This window comes from Notothenia coriiceps, unplaced genomic scaffold, assembly GCF_000735185.1.
Source record: "Notothenia coriiceps isolate Sejong01 unplaced genomic scaffold, NC01 NC01_scaffold00003695, whole genome shotgun sequence".
Classification (NCBI taxonomy): domain Eukaryota; kingdom Metazoa; phylum Chordata; class Actinopteri; order Perciformes; family Nototheniidae; genus Notothenia; species Notothenia coriiceps.
In genome coordinates, this window is record NW_011336396.1 from 12,828 (window position 1) to 31,717 (window position 18,890).

Sequence of the window (18,890 nt, forward strand, 5' to 3'; positions counted from 1 at the left end):
ACATAAAAAAACGCATCTTGGTGTTTTATGCAAAAATAATAGTTATGTTATGGCCTCCTAAGAGAGCCTTTTTGGTGCCTTTTCCAATATGATTGTTGCTTTTCATTCGGCAGTCCCCTTTTTGAAGATTATCTGCTCTGAAGAAAGTCAGGTATGCAGCATAAATTACCAATGGCGATGCCCCGGTAATAAGGGTACCACTGTCAGCAATGACAGGGTGACTGTCATAAGTGTCATATTAACCTAATCCTAAATCTTGTTTCTTAGTACAGTAAGGTTTCAGGTCAGTAGTTATTGTATCCTTGTCTTAAATAAGTCTGTTTGCCTTGTCTGCACAAACCGAAACCAAAGAATATCCTCTATAAGCTCCTGTTTACTATTTCCTCCTGCTCCTGGTTCACTCTTCATGACAAGCTGTTTGCATCCAGTGTGTGTGCTGGAGATACAGGAGACTGTGAATAATCCTTGACTTCTATTTCCATCAGACAGACATTGGCTGAATGTAATGCTTTACAGACAAATGCCCCGTTACTTGGCAAATGAAGTACCCAGTATAAGTCGAGGAGTGCCTGAACACTATGTGGACTAAACTATAAATGAATGCTTCATCAGAAACGTATCTGAAACTGCACCATTGTGATTTATATTCTTTGCCAGAGGTAAGCTTGTAAATGCTAAGCTGGTTAGTGGCCAGCTGTCAAATGGCTACAAATAACATCTGTGTTCCCCGTAAAACGTTAAAGACCAACCATGACGGGTTTTACAAACCCAATAATTGTGTACAAACATTAAAAACGGCATGTAGTCCAACTGATTCTTTCAAATGAAACATTGGTGGTCCTTTATCCAGGCAACATGTGATATCATGACACCTTGGCTTGTTTGTGAGGATGACAAAAACCTCGCCGAAAGTACACAAGGGAGTATGAGTTGTCACTATTCAGACAAGACCAATATAAATACTTTTTAATGACATTAATTAGGCAATGACATGTTCTGTTTTCTACCATAAGTTAGATACAATCTTTGCATAAAGCTATCTGGTCCTTGATGAAGTCTCTACAGGGGCAGACGCGCGTCAAAGACTCGTCTGATCGGACACAGCTGAAGAGGAGGGGGTCAGACTGGAACCAACAGTGCTGAGTGCTGTTGTAGGCAGGAAACACCAAGCCATTGGCGGAGAACTCGGATGTTTGACAATCTACACTGTTCCTGGAAAAAAAAGAGAAAGCTGTTAATCCAATTATTCAAAGTATGCAATTTAATTGGTAACAGAGGATTCAAAGTGGGAGTAGATGCAAATATCCTCCATACTGCTACTGGCAATTTTGCACGGGATCAAGCATGTGAGCCACAAATTATTCAAAGTATGTTCATTTTGGTATGAGTTGTCTGGATTTAGATGGGTTTGGTTCTGTAAACCCTACCAATGGGGACCTCTAAAAGACTCTACTCGAGACAGGGATGTCACAATACCAGAAATTGAGTTGGCTGTAATCCACCGGTAAAATTCCTCAATAAAATACGATATGCTTCAACATACACTTCTTTATTTCATACTGTTTTTTGTTATACTGTATTGCTGTGAAAACCTCTCATTCAAAGAAATGATTTATTCTTGGCGATAACTAGATTACATTTGAACATATCATGATAGCATTATCGTTTTCTTATTCCATTAACACTTGTATTCTAACCATTTCCAATTTAAATTATATGTTTATAGTTTTATAAACTTATGTGAACTTTCTTTCCTGTATCCAATAAAATGGAGACAGCTCTCCAACGATACTATGAAGACACATGACTACAGAGTTGATACCAACCAAATCGCATCCATGTGTATGCAAAGTGACGTGAAATGAATACTTACTTTGCAAGAGTATTTGCATTGTTAAGGTGTGGGAAAAATGCCGGTTCACAGATCAGCCCCGCCTTCTGGCAGGCAGTTTTACAGGACATCTGCGCCTTTACAACCTGGAGTGCGCTCAGTGGGGGCCAGCTTGCTGCACTGCTGCACAAATCCTGAGGTAAAAATGTGAACATAATGAGAAGGTAAATTCTTTCTCGAATTATCAGAAGTCTGATCTATTTTCCATCTCATAAACCAACATTCCTCCAACCTGCTTTTCTATCAGGACGTTGACCCTCTGGAGCATCCCTTCACACGAAAACTCATAGGGAAGATAGGGCTCAATCTGAAATGTAATAAACAATTAAAGAAACATGAGCTTCCATAAATGCACTGTCGATTTTGAGAGATAGGTAGATTTTACACCATAGAAGGTTCCTACCGTCTGATTGAGAATAGCATTAAGAGCTCCTTCCACTTCTGTTAAGTTGTTCATGTCCACCGTCCATACGTAGGGCTCTCCGATGGCCTCAGCATAAGGATGCTGGGATATTATCTGCAACACAAACATATTACAGTGAAACTGAACAATATAGAATACCACCATAAAACATACATGGTTTATTAAGTAAGGATATCCGATTAATCTCCCTGTTAAATCAGCTAGGTCATTATTTGCTTGTTCATTGTTTTGAGGTTGAATAAGATTGCTGGAAGTTTGTGGCAGAAGTTAGCATTACAATAACAACAACATGAGCAGACAAAATGTGACTTTTTCTTCACCTGTTTTCAAAGATGGGGAAGGAAAAAGGAACTTAATATCCTTTATGGCAATAGTTCTCATTGCAGATTCACAGTAATACATTTAGAAAAAAAGAAGCTGCATAGAAAAAAATGACTTTCTTCAAACCAGTTTTGCAGATGAAAAAGGGGGGCTTAGAAAGATTACCGTGGCAAGAACATGTTTCACCTACTCTTTAGACATAATAACAGTTGAGAAAACCATTAAGAACAGACATAAATCACCATATCACTTGCCTCTCAGGGCTTCCGTAGAATCTACAGGTGTTTAACTTGTTTGTCAGACCATGGTAAGTGATTCAGTTTAAAATGAGTGCTGACCTCTCTGATGTTGGGCTTTCCCTTGAAGAACTTGGTGTTCAGACTGCTCTGCGGAGGGTTTAACTTCGGGTTCAGGAAAGCACAGCCATTGGCTAACGCCTCCAATGGGGCGGGGCCTTCATATGGGAAAGACAATCCAACAAAAACCTACAACAGATACAAACAGATTAGTATTTCCTTCACTTTATTTCCAACACACCAACAGTTATATGGGTCCCACATGCACTGCTTTACTGTCGCCACACGGTGCCAGCCTACACAGAACAAAAACAGATACATTCTGCTCCAGTGTGCCGCACAGGGAGGGTCGTCATCACAAACGAATGCTGTGTAGGACCCATAGACTTTATATATAAAGGTAGAACCACACTCAAACAAAACTTTTGCCAGTTCAAAATATGTTCAATGCAAAAGAAAAACTGCGTCCTTCTCATTCTTCTTTGTGTCAAATTAAGACATTAAATAGTGTGTATGTAATATAATATACGGTAATGTAAAAGAGACAACTTTATTAGTTGTGTCAGTCTATTCAAAAAATGTATTGCATTAATCACAATAATCTCCTGTTAATCATCACAGGTTTAAAATACTTGTGTTTAATTTAATTTTGGGGGAGATAAAACAAATACAAGTTAGGGGTTGTAATAAAGAAATGTATGAAATCATGACATGGTTTTTTTCACTTCATTATAATAGCTCACCTTAGTTTGGATACTTTCTCGATTATTAGGCAAAGTATTGTCAAACCTGCTGTCACGTTGAGTCGCTATAATAGTAATGTATAATGTGCACAACACAAGGCCTAGGCTCCTATGGTATTATTCTACTGCTGCTCTCATGTTGAGAGGACTATGTACAATATATGTTCCTACAGCGCTGAAATTACGGTCAAAACGTGATTATGTGACTAATTTTTGTTTATTTGTTTTACAGAAAGTTAAGGTTTCCAGACCAATCACAAGTGTTAATGCGTTAACGTTGACAGCCCTTGTTATTTCAGCAGTGTGAGGACGAAGTACAGCCAAAGTCAACAAAAATTTAGAGGAGACACACTCACCTTGCTTTGTCTCAACAGGGCCTGAACATCAGTGCCTTTCACAATGCCATGGTTTTTCACATAATTTGGAAGAGCGTTTCTGTTGTTAACTGTCCCATGGATCTCTAAGTACTTGTGGATGACATCCAGATATGCCGTTTTACCCTGCAGTGTGACAGCAGACAAAGCAAAGGGTGACTTGCTGGATAAAGAAGCGGGTGTGTCACAAAATACACATGCCCGTTTTCGATGGGGGTTGAATGAATAAAAGACAGAGCCAACAGACTACTAAATACACACCATCTTAACAATATGGGTGCTCATTAGTGGGAAGTAACTAAGTTCATTAAAGCAGTACTTGTACTTTTCTCCAATTCATGCTTCCTCATACTTCTACTCCACTACCAATTGGAAGAAAGTATTGTACTTCTTACTCGTTACTTTGACTAATGAATACACTATTATGGATTAAGAAACAGAAAATAACTTTAAATTAAATTAAAATAAAAAATAAATAAATCACTAAGATAAGCTCCACCTTAACCAGCTGCAAAATGAAAAATATGTTCACATTAAAAGATCACTATTATAATCCAGTGAATCCATAATATTCCAAAAATTGACATTCAGCATAATGAGAACTTTCAGATTTGGTAGTTTAGGTATAATTTGATGGAAATACTTTTGTACTTTTACTTAAGTGAAATGTACCAATGCCAAACTTTGAAATAACCGAGTATTCCTACATTGTGGTATAACTTCACTACAGTAAAGATATGTGTATTTCCTCAACCTCTGTTGGTTCCCTTAAATATCTTCTGGCCTTTTAAAAAAAAATAGGTTATTACAATGTTAGTTTTTTTGCGCATTGTTACCTCCCAAAATTCGGCTCTCTTTCCGTATACAAGTGCCTGGTTTTGTCTTTTGTTAGACTTAAACAGCTCACTTTGTTCCGACATCAGCTGGTTCTGCACCACAAAACCCAGGAATGTGTTGTCCGGTGTATGAGCTGCTCACAGGAGGAGAAGGCACATGTATTCGGATAGAGACAGAAAGAATACGCATATCTGTTCTTCAAGCCACATGTGTAAAATAGCTGTTTGAAATGAAGCAGATACATACGGAACATGGTGTAGAACTGCAGTGGGATCATGTTCAGTCCGCCAAATGGACTTGCAAGCTTGTGCTTATTGGCCCAAGATATATGATTGAAGTCTGGCTCAGTGCCGAAAGTATCCAACACCCGTATAATGCACCTGAAGAACAGACACAGGTACACGGTTACATTCATAAGCGCAATAATCCTAAAGTAAATGTATATTTAACAGCACAAAGCATTTATCTCTGTCTCTACAGATAAGTCTGACTTAAAATGTGCATATGGGTGATCAACCGCCCCTATCCACACATCGTTCAATGAGACTTCATTTTAGTGCTTTCCAGGATTGAAAGTTGAGTACTAGTATTTTAATGTTCAAATGAAATAATTAAACTAGTTAGGAAATACACACATCCTTAATGTGCTTCAGTATTTGTCATAATTCCTTTCTCCCCCTCCTCCCCCTACTGTATCACGACTATCTCCAACGCACTCTGTCTTTTAAAACACTCTTTTCCCAAAGTTTTCCTGAGTTGATATACTTTCCATAGCCTCTGTGCAAGGATAATCGCCAATCGTCTCATACTTGACCACTTCTGCACTAAATAAAATATTTATATATATTGTTCTCCTGAACTCATCTTTCTTTGTCTGACTTGGGCAAAGGAACTGGCTTTAAATTACTTCCAAATGCACACAAAATGACCAAAACATTATTTGTAAATGACTACTTTTTCGACTAATGTTCCATAACGCCCACGTTTGTTCGCAACATATTGTAAACTAGTATTGTATTTAATCACATAGAGTACACTTGTATAAGTCATTCCTGCATGAGTCATCAAGATCCTTCCTTCTAAGTGTTTCAGCATTTTAATGTTAAAATTACCTATCATAGACACATTACACACATATGTGCCGCACATGTAACTCACACGTACGTAACAATAATCAGGAACTGGGATCCTGATACTCACCTGTATTTGAACCAAGGTCCCTTTAGTACACTCTTGATCTGCCTAAGGCCGATAATGTCTGTGTAGATCAGATTCGGATTTGAATGAAAATGTGGGCAGCCACCTGTGTCCACCCCAAAGTAACTAGACGGAGAGATAAACATGAGCATTGTTAGAGGCATTATTATTAAACGTAGTGCAAAATAAGGCTATTTTTGTGTGCACACTCACTGCCGGAGGTCAGGTAAGGAGGCAGTTAGGTAAACATGGTGACCCAGGATGTGAAGTGTGGAGATGAGGTCACTCCACTGGACCAGTTCCCCAAGGGGGCCCCCATTGAAGGCAGCCTCTGCTATCCTAGCTTTAGATTCAGCTGTCACCACTCCAGGATGCACCAGAATCTAGATCAAAGTTAGAATTCCATGGACAACATGCAACAAAATATCCTCTCTTTCTTTTTTTTTCATACTTTTTTGTTGCCAGAATTCATCAAAACTCAAACCAAAATAATTGTTTGATCTGATACCATTCTAATATCAATACAAACATATACTGTATCTAAACAGGTTGCAACATTGAGTTATCATTCACCTTACAACCCCTTTTCTATCATTGTGGTAACAAATGCCCCTTCTTAGTGATAGATTAAGAAGGTAAATAATGCAAGGACCATTTAGTTTTTTGTCTCTAAATCTTGGTATTTATAGTCAGAATGGAAACTAATATCATGCTAACATAATGCTAACATCATTCAAGTCTTTATATTTAAGAATCCTTTATTCATGGTGCTGGGTTGCCAAACATTGTCTATTAAGCAAAACAAAAAGGGTTTCATGGCGTAATAGGCACAAGGGGAAGTTACTGGTGTTAGGGATAGACAGTCATACAGAGAATAAGTACTTTAAAGTCGCAGCTGGCGTTAGGCGATGGTTATGAGCGGTTGGAGCACGAGCATCACACCACTGTAGTGGTTAGCCAATGGCACTATTCCATATTGGCATACCATTTGCCACGTCACTCTCAAGAATAGATTAAAGTCCTGCTTGCAATTCAATTCTGGCTTCGTACGTTTAATAGCAACATGAACACATCACCGCCTTAGACTGCCATTGTTGTAATTGTGAGTGATATAAACAATTAGCATTGTAGCAACGTAAACGGTGACGTCATGTTTCAACCCAGTCTCATGGCATTTCGTGTTCACCAACACGATTTTTAATCTATTGATTCGTGTTCACCAACACGATTTTCTCCTTTTTTTCGTGTTGCACAGCACGATTTTAAAAGCAATGTATTTCTACTGGTAATGTGTTTCGTACCTGCAGCACGTCTTTTTCTCCGGTCGGGTCGTGGAAGACCGGAAGCTGTGTGGTTCATAAAAACATGTTCTTACTCAATATCAAGCCACAATTATTGCTTTTATTTTAAATCGTATAATTTCGGACTTTTGTTTCCGTCTGTGAGGAAAATAAATGGGGCTCAGAGCCTCAGAATACTGAAATCTGTATTTTTTAAATCTTTTTTTCCTTCTAATTTGTTATTCTTTTCAAAATAACACACTGTTATTTACTCACCAATAACACACAATTATCCTTGCTTTTATTTATTGGTTTAATTCCATAATCTCTGGCTTATTTGGTCGTCCGTCAGGAACTGAATTTCAAAATAAAAATAACCGGAAACAGACGTAGGCCTCTAGGAATTTAGGATGGCCGAAGACACTACACTACCCATAATCCCCAGCTATCGTTTAGGACTACAGTCCCCGTGATTAATCTTCAAGCTCTGGGATTGGATGTTGGAGTGGCAGTGCGCCAAGGTTACGCCGAGCGTCAAAGAGCTGTTTGAAATGGAACAAAACCATACCAGACTATCCAAAACTGGACTCGAACGCCCTCCCAGACATGCTGGCTATTGTGTTTCGCAAAATGTTCTATGGGATGTATCTACTGAACGTTTTCGTTTTTCCCACAATTAGAAGTTGCCAGTATTAAACACATTGGTGTTATCAAATGTAAAACATAGAATTAATAAATGGGTGAAAATCGCTTGTGTCCATAATGCGCAGCATTAATATATACCCACATGACAGCTCATTGTTACTTTGTAATTCTACTCCAACAATTCAGAGGTTAACCTGATTACCAAGTGCCAACAATCAGGAGATATATTTGATAGTTGGTGCTTGAGAAGACTAAACATTTATCTGCAATTGACATGAATGGAAACGAGTAATAAAGTATATTCATTACTCGTTATTCTCTACTAATAGTTAATTAAAGACTGTATAATGGCTATTTTGCGCATCCCTTTCAAGATTTTCAAAGGTTATTGACATTTCATATACAAAACTACGGTGTATGCAATGAATGAAAATCTTGGGTCACAGGTTCCTCAACAGCACATTACAAGACATCTATCAACATGGGTTTGTACCATCCATCCATCCATCCATCTTCTCCCGCTTATCCGTGGTCGGGTCGCGGAGGTAGCAGTTCCAGCAGAGGATGGATGGATGGATGGATGGTACAAACCCATGTTGATAGATGTCTTGTANAAAATCCTGCTTCATAGTATAGGCCTCTGGTTTGGTTCCAGGATAAGAGATCAACTCAGTGAAAGCACCGCCTGCTGACCAATCAGAGCTCAGTGTGCGGAGTTTAAAGTTATCAAGTCATATTACAGGAGAAAGGAAATACAGAAAAGCTGCCGTTGCAGGAAAGACGGCCGGCAAAAATCACCGACTGTGTGAACGTGAACATTAATAGAATATCACCTCCCATCTTCAGAACAATCTGACTATTATAACATTAGTGTTAAGAAAGCTTACTTAAATATCTACCACAAGTTAATATAAGTAACCGGATCAAAGTAACATTACTTACAGTCCGCGGCACTGTGAGTGCAGACGTCGATGTGTCCCATTATCATTCATATCACATATGCATCATAATTTATCATATATTTCCTTATCTGAGTCAGCTTCTTGAGCCGTATCTGGCCGTGCAACACTTACAGTGTCACCTACCTACTGTATGCAGAAGTATTATTTTAAGGAACACATTAAGTTGACGAAACACTCAAATGTAATTAAAGTCAGATCCACTCGTGTCTTAGATGGGGCAGTGATATCATAAACCTGTTAATGTACGCATTCAAACACTTTTTCTTTTACCAGCTGTATTGACCTTGCAGGGTGAAGTGTTTAAGTCATGGATGTTTAAAGTTTAACTTCTTCACATTTGTCTAATATTATAGTTCACTTTTCATTCAGGAAGTATGACGCTGCGCTGTCAGTACGCTTGTCCATGTTTGTGATTGGTCAAATGTTGCTAGCCCCGCCCCTTTCATGTGAATGCGCACTCAGCCGGACAGAGAAACCCTGGCTTGAGTTGCCGAGTTGATAACCAGCACCGTAGGACAGTTTAGCGAGAGCGCGTTTGTTTTGGATTAGGTAGGCCGGGTAACTCAAACATATCCAGGGTATGTTGAACCGGCTTCGTGGTACAGGCCTCTGGTCCCGGCTTGTTTGTTTGTTTGTTTCTCTTTTGTTCCCCCTTGCCTGCTCCTGTTGTTTTTTTGTATTGCAACAGCTTTTTATTTTATTAAAAGCTTGCTTTAATTTACATCCCCTTACCTGCCTTCTTATTTATACTGCTCCGGGTCCGGAACCTTGCCAAACCTGACAGTAAGAATATAATTAATTGCTGTAAACGTACCTACCCATAAGTATATACAGGTGTTTAAATGAGGATAACGACAATAAAATGCAACACAATGGGGCAGTATTACTATTAAGTAAGTAAAACACTGACAGTAATAATACTGATAATACTTTTACAGATTGAGGATTTTGAATGCAGGAACTTTACTTTTAAGTTTACTAAAAAGTCCTTACGACACTGTTTTTAATCTAAAACATATTATTTTGTTGAAAACAAGGCCCGTGCCTCCAAACATCCAACTCTACATCATCCGGCTGAAGCTATTTGAATCATGAGGAAATCAACAGACACCCTCTGGAAGACCATGTGTCTGCTACTGGGCATTTGTTTCATCTGGTGCCTGAGTTTGCCATATTTCATGCTGGTGTGTATCTTTACTCATTCATTCATTCATTCATTCATTGGCCTCACATATCAAATTTCAGTTTAATCATTGTCCGAACCCTAACCCTAACCCTAACCCATGTACCGGCATCATCTATCTTATATTCAATTGATTCTTAGACGTTTTCTTACCAATTTCCCTATAATGTGTTCTCTCTAAACTTCTTTTAGAGCAATGCTGACCAGGACATCATCAGCGTGGCCACTATCAACAGACTTGGGCGGGATGGCAATGTGGGGGAGGGAACAGGCAGGCCTGAAGGTGAGGAGAGAGCAAAGAGTAAATGATAGGAGTTAAGCTTAGAAAAAAAACTGGGGTCGTGATGGAGCAGCAGAACAAAACAGAAAAATAGATTTTATTGGTGTAAGATAATGATCTCAGCGAGTGTCAACACTCACTCTTCCTCACATAGCCTTTAAACAGTGGAGCACATTTGGTAAAATGAATGTAGAGTAGTGAATAAAGGATGATTATGCCTCATTCTTTTTAATTGTAGAGGATGAACGGAGACTTTGAGGACATGTGATTTAGCCACAGTAGCAGGAAATAGTATATTCATATTTGAGCAATTCATAATAAGGGTGCAGGATGTACAATGGAGGGCGACAATAAGATAAAACGGGTTCAGATTGTCCTTTTCCTCCTGGCTTATGACTGCTCCATACATCTCTTAATTTCCCCCGACTTTTCTGTTCAACTCTGTCCTTCAATCTCCTTTTTTGTAATATTGTACTCCTCTAGAAAAAATGAAGAGAATTATCAAGATCATCAATGATCTCCTGAACATCGCAGAATCCTCTGACAATCGTGAGCAAACTCTCATACAAGACTTATTTTTTCTGCCATGTTTGTGTCAGAGCTCTCATGTTCTTCAGTGAAATTAAATTAAATATGGGTCCTTGGTGATAATTGCCTAATGAATATTCTATATGTAATTATAATAAAGTATGTCTTTCACAGCTCTATTCAGATGCAACCTCTTGAAAATATGTTCAAAGTAGATGGATGGCTACTCTAATTCACAGCACAATCTCTCTCTCAGCTCATGGCCCACCTGCCTTGAAGGACTACAAAGAAGAATTACAGTCAGTCCAGATTCACATGGAGGCAGAAAAAGTGAAAGTACAACTGAAGGATGAAATGATTAAGGAATTGCATTTGGATAAAATACAACTACAGCGACACGTGGCTCACATGGAGGAACTCCTAAAGCTACAATTAGAGAAGGACGAGAAGAAAATCCAACAGTTCAAATCTGGTAAGATCACAAATTAAGATGCCCACAATGCCCAGGTTTACAAGCCAAAACTCTACAATACCAATACAGTTTATATAATTGTGAGGAATAAACATCAGTATACAAATGTGTAATGATCATATCACAAATGTGTAATGTATAACTTGAACTAACAGCTTGGCACTGCATTGCTTTGGCAATGTATACAATGTGCTGTAACGTAGGGAATATTTTCAGCAGTGGATTTAGACGCACACAGCACACATAGGTGCTCTTGTGTTTTTCCAGTAGTAAGACCGTCTAAGTATAATTCAGTCAAAAATAATAGTGCAAGGGTTTTTCAGAAAGCCTTATGATGGCCGTAGTATCCCTGTGGCCAAGGTGTGCAAGCCAAAAGTGACATCATCAGGTTCTTTGCGTAACGAAGGCTCTGCAATGTGTAGAAGCCACAAATAGCCTACACATATAAGCGTATAGCTCAAATAAAAAAGTATAATAATGGATTTATTTTCAATATTAACAATGTCAAATTGAACTTGTTACCAGCATATTCAACCATCCTTTGTTTAATTATAAGATTGTAGTTGTTTAAATACTTTAATACTCCACTGCTTTCTCTACAGGAATTGTATAAAGGGTATCCTCGAAAGGACTTGGAATTAATTCGTCCTCGGCATTAAGGGGATCACGTTAAGATTCATTGACTTCTTCACTGAATCATTAGTTTGTATGCCCTTTCGCGATTTGGAGGATACTTAAACAAACGACTTGTTAAACATACAAGCATTTGTACATGCTCGTAACTCGCAAAACATCTTGCAGGGCTGCCCAACAGCGCATTGTTTGTTTGTATAAACCAGGCTAAAAGAAAATCATGTCACACATGTGGGTTTTTAGAAAACAATGTTGCTCAATGCAGAGAGACATTAATACAAAGACAATACTTGTCATATGGATAAGATATTGTCAATTTAGTTATTTTCATGGATTATTTACTGCCAATCAAATACACGATTTTGTCACACTTCTGATTTGATATCATACAATTATTTTATCAAAAATGCATGTTCCTATTCCTATTGTTATTTGCTAAGGCTGGCGTCACACTGTCCCGAAATTGACACCAGATGGACACACGGATATGGAATTGTGAATTTCACACGAAGATGGCCCCGAACTTGGTCAACAGCCAAGCAACAGCCGAAGCAAGTGCGATGCCTACAGAAGGCCACACGATGGCACCCGAACCACACACAAAGGCAACACGAAGATGTGAATTTGTATTGTAGTTTATACCCGCAGGACACACGATGGCTACACGACATTGTATTGAGAGTACGATGCGTTCGAACTAGGTCGCAAAGGCGTCATGTGACATCCCGATGGTATAAAACCTTCGGCCGCACGTGGGAAATTAAATTGCTGATCAGAGATTATTGGGAGCAGAACACACAGTAAATTCAACTTTAATTCAACTTGAACATGCCACCCAAGGCAGGGAGAGGCAGATGGAAGAAGCTGGCTGGTGAATACAGAACTCAGAAGAGGAAAGCAGAGGAAACTGAGGATTTAGAGGTCCAAGAAGACAGCACTGAGTCTCCAACCAGAGAGAGAAAGGGGAGGAAATGCAAGAAAGATTGAAGCTTTGGGAGTTATACACGCCTCTGCTCTTTAGAGTTGCTCAGGACTGACTGAGGAAGATGCTCTGAGGCTGGCCTTTTATATGTCCACGTTACCATGACACATGGGAAACGCTTGAGCTACTCAAATTTGGCTGTCTTCGCCGACACCGTGGTCCCATCTCGATGTCATCATACTATAATACGATGGCTAGACAACGGCATTACGAGGGCTTCACCTAGTCGTGTTGCCTTCCTAAGACAATCGGGCAGCTTCTTGTTTCCTTCGTATTGTCTTCGTGAGGCGGAAAAATGCCCGATGGCACCGATGATCACACGAAGGAAAGACGAAGATGACACGATTTGACAAGATGCCCTCACGATGGCCTTACGAAGGGCAAAATGGACACACGAATTCAACACGAAAATGAACCTTCGAAAGGTCTTTCGGCAATTTTTTGGCATGTCAAACATTTTGCCAACGCTCACGAAGTTGCTGCCGGAGCCTGAGAAACTCCACCAGCGGTCATACGATGGCTTAAGATGCCCTCACGAATGGACCGATGTTGTTACGATCAGAGCCGAATTTGAACATTTCCTTTATCGTGTGTCCATCTGGTGTCAATTTCGGGACAGTGTGATGCAGGCTTTAATGAATATTCGACTAGTAATACTTGTAAAGTATAGCAGGTTGCTTACACAGATATTTTAAGATGCTAGCCTCTTGAAATTATAAGGGATCATTTCTCAAATTAACACTTCTATCTCTATTTCAGTCCCCCCCCCGCCTCCTTTAAAGGACTGCAAAGCAGAAATGCAGTTATTCCAATTTCAAATTGAGTCTGAAAAAGAGAAAGGAAAACTGAAAGATGAGATGATTAAGGATCTGCGTGCGGATAAGCTCCGACTGCATCTGGCACACAAGGAGAAAGCCCCGCCTCTAATGAAAAAGAAGGAGGAGATGGTGGAGAAAGTTCAACCATTAAAACCTGGTAAATGTACTCTTTATTGAAAGTAGAATGGCAACTGTATTCCCACAATGCCTTATTTTAACATGCATACATTCTAACGTAAAAGGCATGAATAATGTTAAGAACAAAAACCTTGTTTAGCATTGACTAAAAAAACAATATGCATTAAGGATAATGTATTTTCTCTTATTTGATCTTTCTCATTATAATGAGGCCACATCTCAGGCCATTATAATTATTATAATGTTGTATTCGTATACATTTTCTCTTTGTGCTTTTATTTAAGGAATTATGTATGTTATGCATGCTGAGATATACACAGATATCTTGCTACATGATTGTATTAAGTTTATTTTTAACTAGTCTGCACAAATGTGCGGGTGTATGTTGTATGTATGTTATGTCTGAATGTTTTTAAAAAAGGACAATAAAAAGAGTATTCAACAAAAAAATAAATACTCAAGAATGTGAACGAGCATCGTAGCCTCTAACAAAGTGGAAGAATTTGCTCACCGTTTCACAATGTAGCTTCAGGGGGATTGAGCACAATGGAGAGGAACGCAAGCTCCACATACACTACAAGGTTCAGTCTTTAGCAATCATCCAATGAGAACTTTTTAAACCACTCCTGTGCGCAGTTGGTGGAAATTTGAAGGTTGTCTTATTTACCTTTGCCTTGAATTTAATGAAGACATTCTATAATGACATCACCAATTGGAATGATAGAAATTAAGGAATAAACTAACAGATGTAAAATATCACATTTTAATCGATAGAGCATCTCTGAAAAAACAAAGCTTTTTGTGTGTTTTTGTAGACAAGAAAATTGAAGAGGACACAAACTGCCCTCTACCACCTATGGATAACCACCCAGATTGTATGGGGAAATTTAAGGTAACTGATTTTCTTTCTTCTCGTCAAAATATTTTTCATACAAACTCCTAACAATATATTATCACTTAAAACAAGTCATTTTCTCCACACATATTGAAGTGATGCAAATAGGCATACATGGAAGATACACAACATTGCTAATTGTTGTGTTTGACTTGAAGCATGTTGTGTTGATTGTGTTTTCAGTGGCTGAGTCAGATGTGGGAGAGTCAACCTTGCTACGCGGGTTACGGGGTCAACGGATCTGTGTGCTCCTTCTTGATCTACCTCAGTGAGGTACCAAAGTAGTTTAAAGCTCTTATATCGCACATTAACACTGAGTAACACTACATTTTGTAATTGCAAAAAGAAGAAAAAGTGTATGGTTGGTGCTGACATAACCTCTTTTTGTGTGTGCTGCGTTTAGGTAGAGAATTGGTGTCCTGTACTTCCATGCAGAGTACTTCTATCTAAAAAAGCAGAGGTAAAGGTGTGTGTGTGTGTGTGTGTGTGTGTGTGTGTGTGTGTGTGTGTGTGTGTGTGTGTGTGTGTGTGTGTGTGTGTGTGTGTGTGTGTGTGTGTGTGTGTGTGTGTGTGTGTGTGTGTGTTTCTGTGACAGCAAGATTAAATACTCTCGAAATTACTGTTAGATCATTTCTCTAAACTATTTCTAGGACACTTGATCATCCGAAAAGAGTATTGTTTAGTCTCAAGTATTCTAATAGTGTGAAAATCAAACAGCTTTTATTAATATACTACATGTTGTTGTTCTGGATGTTAAAAACCTCAAAGACACTGGATATTTACTTAAAATGTTGTGATACTACATTTCATTAATTGATGGAAAACAAGCCATGGATGTTAGTTTTACATCTATCATTTAGTGTCTAACATTCCGTATTGTAGATATGACATGTTGGTTATATTTCCACTTACACTTTCATAGATAAGGGAGATTTTTGAAATGAAAATGTGAACAGACTTGGACAGTTACAGAAAACCTCGTTCATTGTTGCCGTCAATTTAAGTTACGTTATTTTTGCTGTGGTTCCAGCCGTTGGTTCGCCATGGAACAGATCATTTTTTTAAATAGCGGATCAAGGTCCTTTCACTTCGCGTCGGGCTCCATGATCACCCTGTTGGGTGTTCTTTTTTCATTAATGACTGCCTCGTTGCACATTATCCCTAACATATTCACATGTATTATTATATTTGCAGGTTTTAAAGGTCTAGATGCGTTAGATTATAAAGTGCACTATATAATTATATAACTATAAAAGCTTAATTGTGTTGAACCATTTAATGGAAATGTACATGATCAATGCATCTGAAGACTTTTCCTCATTACAGAGGCCATTGAGTCCACTTTGAGAATCACTGCTTTCAGTGGCATTCATGGTCCAAATGTAACTAAGTGCTGATCAAGATGTGATATAATTGACACAAATGTGAGTGTATTATTGAGAATTCTGACATTCTGACTGAGCAGATTCGGTTGTCCAACTTGAATCTACAAAAAAGTCAATAATAGAGAATAAGCCTTGTGGTTTCTTCTTTTTTCTAGGCGGGATCGGACTACACAGTGGTACGGGAAAATTTTACAGATTTGTATCCATCTATGGAAAAGAGATCCCAGTTTCGTTGGATTGAGCAAAGAATTCGCAGTATGGAAAGGGTTTGGGTCGAGGCTGGGCGCTCTCTTTCAGCCAAATATAAGGAGAGGAAAGCTAAAAAGGTAATGCAAACAATTGTTTTTTTTATGTTTCAAAAAGCCTTGCCCCATTAGTTACTGTTGCCTTGCCTACTTTTGAACACATGTATTCTTTAATTATGATGGAGGGGACATCATTTCCACCCAAATTACAGTCATTTCTTAAACAAAGGCCACTCTCCATTTCTCTTTCTGTGACATATACATGTAATAGACCTTTTTAACTTTCTTGTTAGAGGACGCTTTTAGAAACAGACGCTCCCTTCCTCATTGACCAGGTTTGCCATTCCAGTGACCTAATTATTTCCTCAACTCAACTAAAAGCCTTCTATTATACAAAGAAGAGTACTTCATGTTGTTTATGCATGAATTGAGCCATAACATAAAGGCCACTCCGACCTTAAAAGTCTAAAAACATTTGAAATAATACAATGACCATGTTACTGAAATGTTACTTTCAACACACTGGGTAATACTGGACTATTTTTGCCACACTACGGTCTCGTACCCCTTTTCCACTGAAATTAGTTTTCTTCTAGTTCCCCAATGGGGCTAGTTTGATTTGCAGTTGGTTCAACTTGCAAATCACTTAAGAACCAGTTTGCTTTTCCACAAACAAGAGCCCAAAAGGGGCCAAACATGCAACCCAGTCTCATGGCATTTCGTGTTCACCAACACGATTTTTAATCTATTGATTCGTGTTCACCAACACGATTTTCCCCTTTTTTTCGTGTTGCACAGCACGATCTTAAAAGCAATGTATTTCTACTGGTAATGTGTTTCGTGCCTGCAGCACGTCTTTTTCTCCGGTCGGGTCGTGGAAGACCGGAAGCTGTGTGGTTCATAAAAACATGTTCTTACTCAATGTCAAGCCACAATTATTGCTTTTATTTTAAATCGTATAATTTCGGACTTTTGTTTCCTTCTCTGAGGAAAATAAATGGGGCTCAGAGCCTCAGAACACTGAAATCTGTATTTTTTAAATCTTTTTTTCCTTCTAATTTGTTATTCTTTTCAAAATAACACACTGTTATTTACTCTCCAATAACACACAATTATCCTTGCTTTTATTTATTGGTTTAATTCCATAATCTCGGGCTTTGTTGGCGTCCTTCAGGAACTGAATTTCAAAATAAAAATAACCGGAAACAGACGTAGGCATTTCGAGCGATTACCCAAGATCCTCAGCTATGGTTTAAGCTCGCTGATTGGATGTTTTAGCCGCAATGCATGCTGGGATTTGGTGTTTATATGATATGAAATCCGGAAAACATTTTTAAAGAATAAAAGAATACTTAATTCCGAGTGTTCTTGCTTTTCTCTTTGAAAGTCATCACATAACGGCATTGTAATACACGGTCCGGCTGCATTACATATTACAGATCTGCCGTAGTTCTTTATTTATAGAGCCCTGATGAGAAGACCTTTGGAAAAACTGGAAGAAATGCCGCCGAAACTGAATACTTAACGTGGATCATAAATATATCAACAATTAAACAACATCTTCAATTTCTCTTCACAACAATACGTCTCCTTGCAGTATCAACCTTAATTCGGCTGACTTTTATATTTGATCTAATTCGTAGATAGGTTATATTTACACCATAACGGTGCACAGCTGATATAAAAGGACTTTGATTTTCTTTGAATATAAGAATGTAAATTTCTTTGAATATAAGAATGTAAATACTGAGTCTGAAATAGTATAGCAATATGCTATAAAATTATGTGAAAACATGTATAAAACTACACATCTTCAGATGTTGTACATACATAAGTGTACTACACTAATAATACAAAGTTATTATAGCTGTGTGTACCTTGTGTGCACCGCCTAGTGGTTAAAGCGCGTTATTGAATTATTGTTTTTATGTGTTATATTTGATTAAAAAAATATTAAGAGTACATACTTTCATAGGGGGAAAGTAGAAGGTCTGTGATAGAAATATAGAATATAAAAAATCAAGAAGATACTGTAAGTGATCTCTACAATAAAACAGTTTAGTGCCAGATGTAAAAAATATATTAATAGGAGGATGTGCAAAACAGAAAAACGAATTAACCTTTATTTAAACATTAAATAATACTTTAGATTAAGGTCCTCTTTTAAATAAGATAAAAACTTTGGGGGTATCTACAGATAAATATTAAGCCTGACAAAGTACTTAACGTGTAATATATTGATTTCCTGCAATGTTAACTATGTTGAAGCACTTATTTTAACTGATATTATACATATGAATTATACTCTTATGTATGTAGATAGTATAAGAAATGTGCAGAATATGACAGTTTAATGGTGGA

At 38.1% G+C, this 18,890-nt stretch overlaps 1 protein-coding gene and 1 long non-coding RNA gene across 2 annotated transcripts; one reads left to right on the forward strand and one right to left on the reverse strand.

The window, feature by feature from the left end:
• Nucleotides 1–1,000: 1,000 nt before the first annotated feature.
• On the reverse strand, nucleotides 1,001–6,594 carry mgat5 (alpha-1,6-mannosylglycoprotein 6-beta-N-acetylglucosaminyltransferase). Its single transcript, XM_010766811.1, has 11 exons — nucleotides 6,568–6,594; nucleotides 6,297–6,466; nucleotides 6,087–6,209; nucleotides 5,133–5,266; nucleotides 4,886–5,019; nucleotides 4,032–4,175; nucleotides 2,975–3,121; nucleotides 2,295–2,408; nucleotides 2,124–2,198; nucleotides 1,874–2,025; nucleotides 1,001–1,212 (listed from the first exon to the last, which is right to left on the reverse strand). The coding sequence occupies exons 1-11, from the start codon at nucleotides 6,592–6,594 to the stop codon at nucleotides 1,014–1,016; spliced, it is 1,419 nt and encodes a 472-aa protein (XP_010765113.1). The 3' UTR covers nucleotides 1,001–1,013.
• Nucleotides 6,595–10,065: 3,471 nt separating this feature from the next.
• LOC104941678 (uncharacterized) lies at nucleotides 10,066–10,982 on the forward strand. The gene is made up of 3 exons (XR_797923.1): nucleotides 10,066–10,154; nucleotides 10,346–10,436; nucleotides 10,917–10,982. It is a non-coding gene; the product is annotated as an uncharacterized lncRNA (long non-coding RNA).
• The last annotated feature ends 7,908 nt before the right edge of the window (nucleotides 10,983–18,890 follow it).